Genomic DNA, 13,872 nt, shown 5'->3' on the forward strand with positions numbered 1-13,872 from the left:
AGAGAAACAGAGAATATTGCAGTTATATCATCAAATGGTATATTTGAACTAGTCAGAATTGAAAACAAGATGTTATAAATATTTTTGCGTTTGACCGACTATCTGAACGTGGCATACATCTGAAGTTTTCATTACGAAATGTACGAAAATATATCATAGTCATTTATCATAGTTATTTTATCATAGTTATTTATATTTATACTTAACTGCACTTTCTGCAATTGAAAATTAACGCATTAAACACATTAAAATATCATGTGCTCAGCAGTTTACTATGCGCGAGATTTCAATGAAACTAGATATTATTGCTTGATTGTTTTAGAAATAAGACTAGTCTCGTCATCGTAGCTTTTATTGCAATGTAGCAATTTACTAATTTTCAGGCCCAGAGGAGGAGAAACTGCTAGGTTCGATATTACTACCTTCGTATAGAGTTACTATCTGCAAACCCGAAGACAAAGTCAACAAGAAGTTCGCCTTCAAGGCCGAACACGCGAACATGAGGACTTATCACTTCGCGGCTGATAGTCGAGAGAGCATGAACCAGTGGGTGAATGCTCTGACTCTGGCAACGCTTTTACAAGATCCTAGCCCGTAAGTTTCCTGCATGTATTTTTAAGCTGTTTAATAGACAGGAAACATACAGTAATTATGCGATATTGTATAGATATTGTATAGAAAGTTGAGAACAAGTACAATTTATATTAAACCTTAACAATTTCCTTATTAATCATAAGAAATTAAATAAATTTAATAATTTAATCCTAATTAAGGAATGCTAATTTGAGTGACTTAAGTCAGGTACGCTTTCAATGCGTTAATAATTATTAGTTTAAAACATGGAACAGATACATTTTTCTCTCTTGCCATTCTGCAGCTTGAATAAATAAACGGATACGAAAAACGAAATGCAGTGATGCAATCGATAAAAAAAAACCGAGTGGTGTTCTTTTAATCTATTATTGTAATAATCGCTGCTGTTACATTCATCTATCATGTTGCACGTGTTTTTTTTAATTTTTCATATGACGTATTTCTTTGTAGAAATAATCCTTCCAGTTTACTCTCATCCGCTTGTTACTTTCTTTCGTATTCCGTTCGGCATACAGGTCTGTTTCATGCATCACGTGCATTTGCATTTTGTTCGCATAGAAATTTTACCTCACATTTATATCTGATCCCAGTTTTTGCATACATACAAGGATTTTTCAAAATTCATGAAATCTGAAGCTTTTGAATATTATAAAAATTTCGTTGTGGCTATCGCAGACCTCTCTCTTCCTTCCGTACTGAAAATCTTCCACGAAAATAAAAGCTCTCACGACGTACGAAAACTTCCCCATTGTCTGAACTACGCTCAACACCGTCTTAAAAGATGACATCTCGACAGTAAATTCCGTCCAGAGATACAAACAAAGATCCCGAAATTAGCTCGACAGGGCAACGGAGTAACGATGAACATCTCTTTGATGTGCCACTAGGAAGGAAACTAGGGCGGCATGGCTACTCGCGTTTATTTACACGCGAAAGTATCGTGATGCAAACGTTGCAGTGCATCTGTCGTTCGCGCGTTATCACGGTGTAACTAACTCGTTAGTTAGTTTCTCGAGTTATTCGACCCGCGAGATACTGCCGGTGGATGAGTCTGGGCTGACCCGTTGTCTATTAGCACGTCGTCAGCAGCACGACAGCAGACGCAGCAGCGGACAGCGAATGCTTGTTTCTCATGAGCTTTGTTCATCTTTTAGTTGAAACTTTATTTGTATGATCGAAAAGTAGTCGAAATGTTAAAATTTTAGTTTCAGTATCCGGAATAATATTAATTTCTATGTATTTAATAATATGAGGAATTTTCAAAATTTCTCTCCTAGAGAATCAATTTCTCTACTAGAGAAATGTATTAAAATTAATTCGTTTCATTTATACCTATATATATGCGTCATATATCTGGCAACTTCAATATAATCCTATTAATATTTCCAATAATCCTATTAATATCAAACTGATACTAATTTTCAAGTCGAATCGAGAGGATATTTATTATACATAATCTTGTAAATTAACTTCCTTCAATTATCAATCAAATTATCTTCAACCTTATAAAAAAACTATCGGTTTTTTTGTAAGCTTGATGGGTGAAAGACCTGATATCGACTAATGCAGCCTAAAAATAATATCCGATTTTTCAATTTTACATTTATTAGTGGCGGGGGCGAGGCTGCGGTAGTCATAGAAATAGCGCAGGATGGTGAACGAAGCGCTCGACCTAGTGTCTCGTCGATCTCGTCGATCCTGAATCAGAGTGCCGACGACAGCGACTCTGGCTTTCACGGTTTCCAGTCGCGAGACGATCCCAGTCATGCCTCCAATAACAACTCCAGTCCGAACAGCGCAAACACTGCCTCTTTCCCGAACCTCAGTGGTAGTAACAGCAATGGTAATTCCGCCAACAACAATCACGCGAGCGATTTGGGTCATCCGATGATGAATGGTTGGGTGCAACAGTCACCGCAATACGGCCAGCCCGGCACCTCTCAACCGCAGCAGCAACAACAGCAGCAGCAGCAGCAGCAGCAGCAGCAACAGCAGCAGCAGCAATACGGACATTTGCTGCCGTCGCAACAATTGCAGCCGGGCCATTCGCATCAACATCAAGCGTTGCTTCATCATCACTTGCCGCATCAGAACGCACTTCCGATTCATCAATCATCGCAATTACATAAACATGTGGTCCAACAGTCGCCGCAGCAGCAGCAACAGCAACAGCAGCCCCAGCAGATACCTGGTACGGGCAGCATTCAAACGATACAACCTATGCCTCGAACAAAATTTGGACAACCGATTTACGCGAACGCACCGCCGAAGCCTAGAAGACTAACAGATGGCTCCAACGAGTACTCGACGCCATCGCCGGATATGGATTACCGGAAGAGCCCGGTCTCACCGGATGTTACAGTTACGAGCAAGAGCCCGATGTCCGATTACGAAAGGAACAACACGATCTATGGCACGCGGATGAATCAGCCGTCACAACAGAGTCTACGAATCGACAAATCAGGCCTGCATTATGGCTACGGTCAGACCTCCCAATCGACGGAGAGAAGAACTCCTGACACGTATGGTCGCAGTGCGAAACCGAGGACCAGCAGCAGGGGCAACGGTGATTACGAGGAGGTTTATGGCACTCCACAGCTTTATCAAAGACCTGCAGGACCGGTCGGTTACACCAAAGGCGCATCACCAGCGCCCATTCCCATCCCCGTGTACGCGCAACAACAGCATCTGCAGCAACTGCATTCTCCCGTCATCACGCCGCCGAACAGTGAGTCTTTGTGCATTCTTTTGCTTTCTGTTTTTCAGCGATCCCTACAAAGGCGCTTGTAATTAGTACGGCCGGCATTTCATTCCGGCCGATACCCTTTCCAGAGAATAAAGATGAAAATATTCTACGCGAATGTATTTGTAACAATGTCCTTCTAAGTCACAAAGCGGGCTTTCTTATTGGATTGTTAAGGACGCGCGTTTGAAAAATTCTGCAGTGAAGGCGATATGCATTATTACATGAAGAAGAACACAAATTCCTGAAAAAAAAAAAAATTTCTTTTCTAACTTTGTTGTATCGCCAATGGTGATTTTCGTGTCTTGTAATATTAAAGCATAAAAAGAATTGATTATTCTCAAATGTGATTATTCTAAAATATGATTATTCTAAAAAAGTGTGAATGTGAACGGTATTTTTTTTAATTAATGCAACCGAATATTAATTCGGCAAAATTATAAAATTTTATTATTTTATTAGTTAATTTTAGAAATGGATACTATTTTTATCTTATATTATCGTGTCATTATAATAATTGATCTAGAGCTTTTACGTATCATTATTTATATAGTGAAATTCAACTTCTTTTTACTGCATGATGTGCACTGAATTATGTGTTGCATAATACAGTTGCATGTTACAAAGATTGCCGAATAACGCTGTAATTTAATAAATAAAATGCGGTAATACAAAAAGGATATTGTAATTTATTTTGTTTAGTGGCAATAATAAGGCAATCTAGAACTCAACCACCACCGCGACCGCATAGCGCAGACTTTCTCGAGTATGAAGCAGCAAGACGTCCCCAGCAACAACCCACGCAATGCGAGAGACCCCCGGATCAACAAAGACGTCCGCAGAGGCCTAAATCCAGCTTAGATATAGTGAACCCTTCAGATACGACCAATGACGGTTACTTCTATTCTGAAGAAAGGTAGAAACGCGTAAATTTCTAAGGCTTTAAGTTATGTAAATATCGAGAAAAAGAGAATGAAAATCGATCTTTACTGAAAGATATTCACTCTCTGCTCACGTTTATGCTTAGATACGCAGCTCAGATGCGGCAATCTGCGGTGTATTTGCATCAAACCCCTCAACACTACCAGCAGCAGAGGAATCAGTCTCTCTCGCGTGTCACAATGCAGCCGAAGCTGCCAGGTATCCGCGATAAAACCGATGAAAATAGAATATCCACATTGTCGGATTCTACTTGCCCTGCTCTGAGACGCGTACAACGGGATCACGTACATCAGCAGCACACGATACCCGCTCAGTCGCTGACGCAGAGACATTCCGAGTGAGTCATAGTACATCGTCCGAATAAATGATTAAACCTTATGGAGGCTTCCCCCTAAAATTCCAATTAAATACTTAAAAAAAACCCTACATATTTTAAAGTACGCATATATGCGTGAGTTGCGTGTATTTTTTAGAGGAATTTTTGAATATAGAAATTCAAAATAGATAGAAATATACATATAGATATCTAAATGTTCAACCAATCAAGTTTTAAAATGTATATAAATATAAATGTATCATGAATTTTTGAAGAGTCTACCAGCTCAATTTTCTCCTATTTACTCGATATTTTAAAGTATTTTTTTAAAAAGCTGAATTGCTATAATGTAGAGTACTAAAATATTAAAATAAAAAAATATTAAATGTTTTAACCTTTAAAAGACGAAAGTCTATTTTTAAAATTTTACAATTTTTTTAGCACGATTTGTTATAATTCGTTATTTTATTTTGTTCTTTTTATTGTGTTCTTTGTTTAAAATATGACATTGTTTCAGTGCCACTACAGTAACTTTCCCGTTCTGTAAAAATTAAAATATACCTTTTAAATTTTATAGAATGGGACAGTGCTTACGAAAATACAATTGAAATAAAATAATATAGTAGTACGTCTTTCTATCGGATTATGAACATAATTACGCGGTACAATAAACTGAATCCAAGAAAAGAAACGCATACTCAAGTTATTTTTTATCAGGATAATGGGTGCTGATCCGAAACTTCGAAGATCTTTGCGCGAGAAGAGCTGCGAGGCGAATGGCCGAGAAACGCTGACACATGGTGAAGACAACACGATTCCTCGTAGAATACCACGCGGCGAGTACGACGGGTGGGGAAGAGCAGCGGGTCATGCTGCCCATGGAACCCACATCGCTCAGACGTGTCACGCCGGTCACGCAGGTGCCAGCAGACGATGGAGCGAACAGCAGCAGTTCTGCAGATCGGCATCGGCGCGTCTGCCAAGGACACGGCATCCTGCCGCCCTTGATCCCGACGACGACGACTACGCCGAGAGGTCCTCCGAACAGGACTCGCGGGATGGTGAACGCAAGATTCAGCAGGTAAGGAGATCTAGTATTTTCTACTTTCATAAAAATGCGCGAATTTTTTCTCAAAACATTTCGTAACATTTCATCGTGTTATTAATATATCGATATATTTTAGATAAATATCAACCTTATAATATAAGGGATGTACCTAAGTTATATAATTTCTTTGAAAAATCGGCATATTCTTATTTTACTTTTTAAAGTTTACAAGTGAAGTTTACAAGTGAAATCGATTAATATAAATACAGATTTTGTTAACTGAAATATTTTACGAATATAAAACTCATTTTTCGAATTAAATGAATGTACGAAATGTTATTTGTAAAGCGTATCAATACTGGCGCTAGAGTTATGTGATGTAAAAATGTATTGTCAAATATTTCTAAGTGAATTTTTTCGAATTTGCTTTTCGTTCATATCCCGGAAAAGCTAGAATGAGTCATAGAGCGATGCGCTTCTTAGAATCAGAAAGTGTCGGCAGGTAGCCCATCAGCATTGCTCGCATCAGCTCATACAAGACAACCGTGTCAGTAACATCGGTGGATAAGCGTGATTCACGACAGCCCCGTTGCATAGCTGCACATTACCTCATGATTCTCTCGTATTTTTGCCCGTACTTTCACCATCGTTCACTCAATCGTCGTCATTGCTATTATGTTACTCATGTCATATTAATCATTTTTAATAGCTTTTTTTAATTTCTCATTTATCCTATTATCGAAAATTTTAATTATTAATATCGCCATCAGCAGTCAAGCCCCGAGAGATCGATAAATATATGGAAAAAACGATTTTGCTGAAGTATTAAAAAATTTAGCTAGATACAGATCTGAAAATAACATTTGTTTGGATTATGAAAATAATTAATAAAAACACTTAAACATTGATAACGATGCTACAAACAATTTTAATATTTTAGCAAACAATTTAATAATTATTTTGATGGTCTAAACGGTATTGTTCTCTCCGCGTACCTTCAAAAAAATAGCATATATCTTTCTGTCAGTTAGCTAATGGGAAGGTTCGTTACAATATGTATTTCAGCGCGAAGAATCGATGAAGCGGCTGTTAGAATGGAAGCAGCGTATGCTGCAATCTCCGTTGACACGAAAGCCATCCGGTTCGGCCAATAGGGGCAGGGTGCAAAATGATCTTTCGAGTTACTACAAGCAACAGGCGCTGCTGGATTTGGCAGCGCACGAGGCCGCCGTAGCGGAGAATCGTCACTCCCGAAGGCGAGAGGACGGGCATCGTTCGCATGTCAGGAGTAAGAGCTCGGACGGTCGTCGGACCGCCGTCAACGTGCCACGCTACAACAGCTATTCCAGCGATGACGAAGGTAGGGATAGCTCGCCTGAACTTATCATTTAAATGGTAGCTTCGATCGCCCTGCGTAACGAGGGACCTGGTCAAAATATTGAAGTTCGCGCGAACAATTATCTCTTTTGGGGAACGAATTTTGAGGACGTTGAGCATGTGCTCGAAACAAAGCATGTTCGAATTATTGGAAAGATTATAAGTATCTTCTGTAGACAGATTCATCCACTGTTTTTGTAAAGAAAAAAAAAAAACTTTGTGAATTTTTTGTCAAATATTTTGATCGCCTCGAGTCCCTCGAAAGCGCCTTGTCTGCGGTGTATTCAGTTAGAAGTAGATAGTTGACCTACAGCTAAAAATAATCCAAATGCTAACATGATGGTACTTAATTGCTAACACGGTGAAGAATTCAATGTGCATATTTGCTCGTGGAAACAAAGGCATTTTTTTTTTTTTTTTTCACGAAAACGCACGTCGAGAATTCCGTATTTTGTGAATGGTATTCGTTATGTTATAACTGAAATATGTCAAGCGATTTTGTCCGTCCTTTTTTTCATTGTAAATAAAAATTACCAGCATGTTTTCAATCAATGACATGTAAAAAAAAATGTAGTCTAACGAAAATATTTTCCCGATTGTGCGAATAAATGTAATTAATGCAAGGCACCCGAATTATTCTTCACGAATTGCGAAGCATTATAAAATCGATTATAAAATCGAAGCTGCTTTTCCTTTATTTTTATTTACTAACATAATCGTCGAGGAAACGATTAACTATATATCATATCAGTTCAACGAGATGTGAAGTATGTAATTATAAAATACAAGAGGAAATTAAAAATCTGGATATCTGCGAGCGTTTCTCCGCGGGGCTCCTTCTATCTGCTGCTGTTGGGTCTAAGCTGGCTGGTGAATGGGAACGATTAACAATCTTAAAACTTATCTGTCTAAGTGACCGAATATCGATATCCTATTCGACTTAACATCGATCGTAATCAGATTACCGTAGAAAATATGGGTCAGCATGGCATGCCAAAGAATTTCACTAACACTACTTGCCGTAGTTACGCAATTACGATTGCTACCTTCCAGCTCGCGTGTTCGCTATTTATATGATTAACCGCAAAATCAGTCGATTATCGGGATTATTGCATCAATTACAATTAATTACGATCGAATCGCGCAACAAGAAATTTATTTTTAATATATGTATTCTCTGAATTTTATCATTCTCAAGCTGATCGTAAACTTTCAAGATGTATAAAATCCTTTCAAATAGTCACATATAAATTTAACTTTAACAATATATAAATTTAACTTTAATTGTTAATAATTAAAATAGACAATAGATGTCTTTGCTGCTTACACGGTGCAATGATCATTGATGTCGTTGTCGGGCTTGACGAGTTTGCTTAGAGTTATCTAATGGATATAGAAACGGGAATTTGCTTAGAGTTTGCTTAGAGTTATCTAGTGGGTATAAAAACCGGAATAAATGGGATTATTTTTCTTTCTCATACACATATACACGGCACTCGTAAGTAACGGACATACTCGTGTCTTTGTGTTTTGTAACGAACAAATCAGAGCTGGGAGATGTCCGGAGGAAGCGCTCGCGCAGACCCACGCATGCAGGAAGGAGCCCCCGGCACGCCGGCGACGATCGGTCATCGACGGCGACGGCGACGTCCGCCGTCCAGGACGTCACGATACCCGGGACCGGCCGCACGAGTGTTAATCAGACCTCGCAGTCACAAATCCTTAACAGTCGTAAAGCGAACCCGGGGAGCATGCTCTCCTCTCTGGGTGGTATACCACCGGATGCCGGTTACGACGAGGTCAGCTTTCCGCCGATGATGAGAAACGATTATGCGTACGCATCGTCCTCAGCAGACAAACAATCGTTATCTAGAAGATCAGATCCCGAGACCGCCTTTGAGGACCCTGCGAGGCACAAGACTCCGAAGAAACCACTGGGTATTTTGAAGTCGTCAACCGCCTACGGTTTCGCTCAGCAAAAATTTGACGGACAACAAACAAGTATGACCGAGAGCAATAGATCCGACAATTTGTGTGGTTATCGAACTAACGAGTCCTGGCACGTTCAAAAGAACGTACAATGGGATTCCAAGGACGATAATGATGAATGGGATCCTGGCATCGATGAGAGCAAAGTTATAAAAGAGTTTTCTTATCAATACATTAACCCTAAGAAAGTGCCGGTGCCATCGAAAACGGAAGATGAGAGCGAGAAATTTGAAACTATGAATCTGGTTCAATGTAGAATTAGGTCTTTCGAGATGAACATGGATGGCGCCAGTCCGGTCAAGGAAATATTGACTATGCAGGAGCCGTTGAAAGTATCGCCACTGCAAGCGACTGAAGCTCATGTTTCAAAGCTTGACTGCGCAAACAAAACCTCGTCTGTCATACGCAGTTTCGCTTTAGGTGATACAAATGCTTCGGAGAATGCTTCCAAGCACAAAAGCATAGAAGAAGGACATGCTAAGCAAGCTTCAACTGACAGTAACAAATCAGTCAAAGATCTTTTAGCGGATTTCGAACGAAAATCACAACAGACTAATCGATCGAAATCCGAGAAGCGGCAAGACTCGAAGCATCGCGGAGATTACGGTGATAATGAAACGTTACGATATGATATTGGAAGTAATTTGGACCGACGAGATAGAGACGATGAGAAAGAAAAATTTATTGAGAAGAACGAAGATATTACGCAACATTTTACTTTGGACACTCTGTATACAGATGTCGTACAAAATTCTGATGAATCTTTGAAGCAAAATAAAATGAACAGTTCAAAGGACAGTCTGACAGAACAATCGAGTAAGAATATACAATGCGTGCCATCAACTGATTTAAATGTTATTCCGAGTCCTAGCTGTACAAGAACAAGTATGACTGAATCTTTATTAACACACAGCGACCAATTCTCCACTGACAACGATATCATTTCGAACCAGGATGATATTAATAGTGAAGATCACTATCTTCCCATGTCTCCTAGAAAGGCCATATTGGATCCTAACAGTGATGATAGACCGCATCCTAAGATGATGGAAAGTCTATTCGCCGATGAAGAAAGCTCGTATGTGGAGATGGCGCAAAATGGAATGACTCGTTCTCTTTTGGCACCGAATGAAGACGGCAGAAAGCATGATTCAGGCGATTATTCTACATTGGACCCGTCGTCTCACTACGAATTTGTCTGCGTGCGGGATAACAAGATGGAGCCGGTATATATGGAAGTGAATCAATTGTCCGAAAAGGAGGACGAAGATGGTAGTAAAGCATCCTCGATGAAAAAGAGCAGTGCCAGTGAGAATTCGCCGCATTCCAGAGGCGATCTGCCCGACATCTTGACGGCACTCAAATCCGACAGTTCTGACGCCGATGATGAATCGTCCAAGGACCTAGAATCCATAGACGCGCCACGGCATCCGCGATTCAGTTTGTCCGACACCTTCCGACCGGCTTCATACTATCTGGGAGCTAGTCGCAACATGATGGCAGAATTACACGACTCGTCGGACAGTGAGCTAGTATCCCCGCCACCAATACCGACCTCTCCACCACCGTTAGATGATTTAGAATCATTGGATATGCAGGAATCGTTAGAAATAAAGAAGGTCTCGCCACAGGTGACTACGATGAAAGATAATGCGTTGAATCGCGATTCTCCAAAATCTTGGAATAAACCAGTAGGACAAATAGAGACGCACAGGCCACCGTCAAGGTTCTCTGATGCAACCATCAGCTCCACTTTTAGAGATAGCAGGATATCGTTGGAAAGTGCGTCCGGAAGCGATTCGATCGAGCTTAGAAATCCAGAAGAAGAAGCAAGATACAGGCAGTTGAAGAGAAGACCAGTCAGCGATGACGTTTGTGAAGTTCTAGATAGTCTGGACGAATTAGAATCGTTGGGAAGTCGCTTCGACGGCGCGAGCATTGACCTCGATCAATACTTGGAAGAATTACAAGCTAGAGATGCGTTCAACGTGGATCTTTATGCGAAAGATCCGAGCTACAACAGTATCTACGGATTCAACGAGAATATGTTGGTGGTCGATAAATTGCAGAAGACCACGTGTCAGGATTTATCGAGGAAGATGAAATTAATGTCCAGTAATCTCGATCGGCCGTTCGATTATTCCGGCAAAAACAAGACTGGCTCGGCAAGCAGCTTGCCATCCATGAGAGTATCCGATTTACCGCCAACTCATCAACATTCGCAGTCCTTCACCGGCGACGCACATTACGAAAACGTCGCGAGCTTCTCACCGCTTCGCGGTTCGCCGGCGGTTCGATCCGACAGCGAGCCACCGCGCGATCACAGGATGCAGAGCACGTCTCAGAGCATTAGCGCACTGCCAATCTCTCATAGCAGGGATTCTAGTTACTCGAATGCATCGGCCGCGGTGTCCATCTCGACATCCATGGCTTGTCAGAGACCCGCGAGCGCGCAATCTTCGATGCACTCCCCTATTAGCGCATCCATGTCCTCAGTGAATCACGGCAGCACGCTGACGAATATGCTGCAGAACGTGAACGCGTATTCCGAGCAAAGGTTTCCGAATCACTCAAGGTCCGCCAGTCACGACACATGTGTGCGACATGTGCTGCCGAACCATCGATCGACTTCCAGCCAGGATTCGAGTCATTATCCCAATCCAATGTCGATGCAAACTATAAACTCTGTTCTGCAGCAATCATATTTACCAAATGCCGGCGAGCAGCGTGTTCAAAGTGATCAATCGGGAGCACCCTATTACTATTCTGATCTCCAGGCAAGTGTCAACAGCGTGGACATGGAGCTGACCAAACCGATGATCGGCCATACCTCACGATTGCCTCAACTGAATAATCAGAGGGATGACGCGGCGATCGGCTTAAACAAGCGGAATGATATCGGTCGTATAGTGAATCCGATTGCGCGGCAAATGCCGCGACAAATTCAAGTAGACGACATAGACGAGGCTAGACGTATCGCTGCGGAATTGAGGCGGACGACCTGTCAACTACTAGGCGACAATAAGGCTGCTCTCGTAGATAAGAGAAATTTCTACGAAGCTGACACGCTACGCCGGGTAAAGTCCACTGATCCACTGCCAGATGTATCTCTGCCCGAGACTAGAAACTTATATCCCCACGGTCTTAGAGATAAGTCCGTTAATCCAGGGAACGTCGATAACACGGAACCGACGCACGTCACACAGGCGTCTCATCGTCGGTCAAGATCTCTGGAGGGATTACTCGACGACGTCGGCCTGCAAAATTTAGTAGAGCAGCGAAACCGAGCTAACCGAATGGCGGCAGCGACAACGACAGCGATAGCGATTACTTCAATGGCTCCGACCAGTCAAGTCGAGGCAACGTCGCAAAATTTGCCATCATCTGACAATCATAGCGCCATGATTGATAGCAGTTTCAATTCCGAGGATCCCTGGGAGCAGGATAGCCTTTGGTGCGAGAGTCTGAGAAGGGTGAGCCTGCGAAACGCCAGATCATTGGATAATCTAGACAGTCCGCCGAGACCTGGAAGATCCGGTGATGCGAAGTCACGTGGCAAAATCACTCGAGGAGCAACCTACGTGAACGACAGTGTTGTTTTACGCAGAGATAATTGCACAGAGGAATCTTCGTGCGGTGAGCGACCGCGAGTCAAACGTAGGACAAACAAGGATCATCATACGCGAGAACAGTCGATCGAGGACGATGACGACGTCACTTACGAAACCTTGTCGATGGAAATGATCGGCACCGGCGGTTACGTGTGGGATCCACAAAGCAATGCGTACCACAAGCCTACCGTTTCGGATAGGAATCATTTTTTAGAGGACGGCAACCTTCCCCCGGCTCGCTCGATCTCGGACGCCCGTATGTCCGCGACATCGTTCGAGCTCGACCGAGAGAAGCTCCGCCAATGGGATTTGTTGTCGAGCGCCTGCTTACTCCAGGAACAGCAGCGCACCTCGATGACGGACTCGGGGCGAGGGTTGCCGGTCGTGGAACAACCTGGAGATGCTCACGATTCACAGCTCGCCGTCGTCACGGCGGCGACCACGACAATGATGACAACGAACGCAATAACGACGGCGATAATGACAATGACAGCGACGCCGACGACGACGACGACGACGATGATAATGACAATGGATACAGCGATCGACAACGAGCAAGTAGACGTTATCGTAAAACCAGTCGATATCGCGGATGTACGCGACGCCTTGCCGATGAAGATGCCGATCAAGAGGCAGGAACCAAGGCAGGAGCCGTGTAAACGGGCTACAGGTGAGTGGCTCCTCAACAACGCTGGGGTGTACAGGCAGTGACTATGCGGGGCCGTGTTCCAAATCGCCAGACTGCCGCCACACGACCGACTCGTCTCACGTGACTACGGATCTAGTGTGCGATAGGTGTTTAATCCTAAATAGTAGCAGCTGTTAATGTAAGAGATGCTTCCACAAATATTCTGTGCCATAAACTTTGCAACAAGTTTAATTTGAAGAAAATTTGAAGAAAATTCTTCATTTATCTCGAAACCTTAATTTTCATGAATATTTCGATGAATCACGTCATATTGAAGCAGACGAGTGTCTTCTTTTACTTTGCCATCTATTATTAGTGGCTGAAAAAGACGCTCGATAGTTTCGGAACATTTTCTACTATTCAAAAATAGATTTATCTTTACTGCTCGAGCAGCCAAATATATCTACACTTCAAAACTTTTTTATCCATTATGTTTTTAAAAATATGAAACTATAATCGGTAAAAATATTTGTGATTTTAGCCAATTACTAGTAAGCATCAGTTTAAGCTCGCTCTTTAGGATTAAACTCGACGTTTTCGCTACCAAATGTACCTGCGCTTGCA

General features: G+C 42.0%; 1 protein-coding gene across 1 annotated transcript in view; it reads left to right on the forward strand.

Annotated features, from left to right (window-relative positions):
• LOC108684615 overlaps nt 1–13,872 on the forward strand; it is a 137,200-nt gene that overhangs the window by 78,710 nt on the left and 44,618 nt on the right. The window contains exons 5-11 of the mRNA XM_018189032.1: nt 384–594; nt 2,205–3,322; nt 4,040–4,253; nt 4,365–4,616; nt 5,313–5,676; nt 6,709–7,003; nt 8,569–13,290. Of these exons, the coding sequence (XP_018044521.1) occupies nt 384–594; nt 2,205–3,322; nt 4,040–4,253; nt 4,365–4,616; nt 5,313–5,676; nt 6,709–7,003; nt 8,569–13,290 (7,176 nt within the window). The remainder of the gene's footprint in view (nt 1–383; nt 595–2,204; nt 3,323–4,039; nt 4,254–4,364; nt 4,617–5,312; nt 5,677–6,708; nt 7,004–8,568; nt 13,291–13,872) is intronic.

The sequence above is a fragment of the Atta colombica genome, unplaced genomic scaffold (assembly GCF_001594045.1).
Source record: "Atta colombica isolate Treedump-2 unplaced genomic scaffold, Acol1.0 scaffold136, whole genome shotgun sequence".
NCBI classification, from domain to species: domain Eukaryota; kingdom Metazoa; phylum Arthropoda; class Insecta; order Hymenoptera; family Formicidae; genus Atta; species Atta colombica.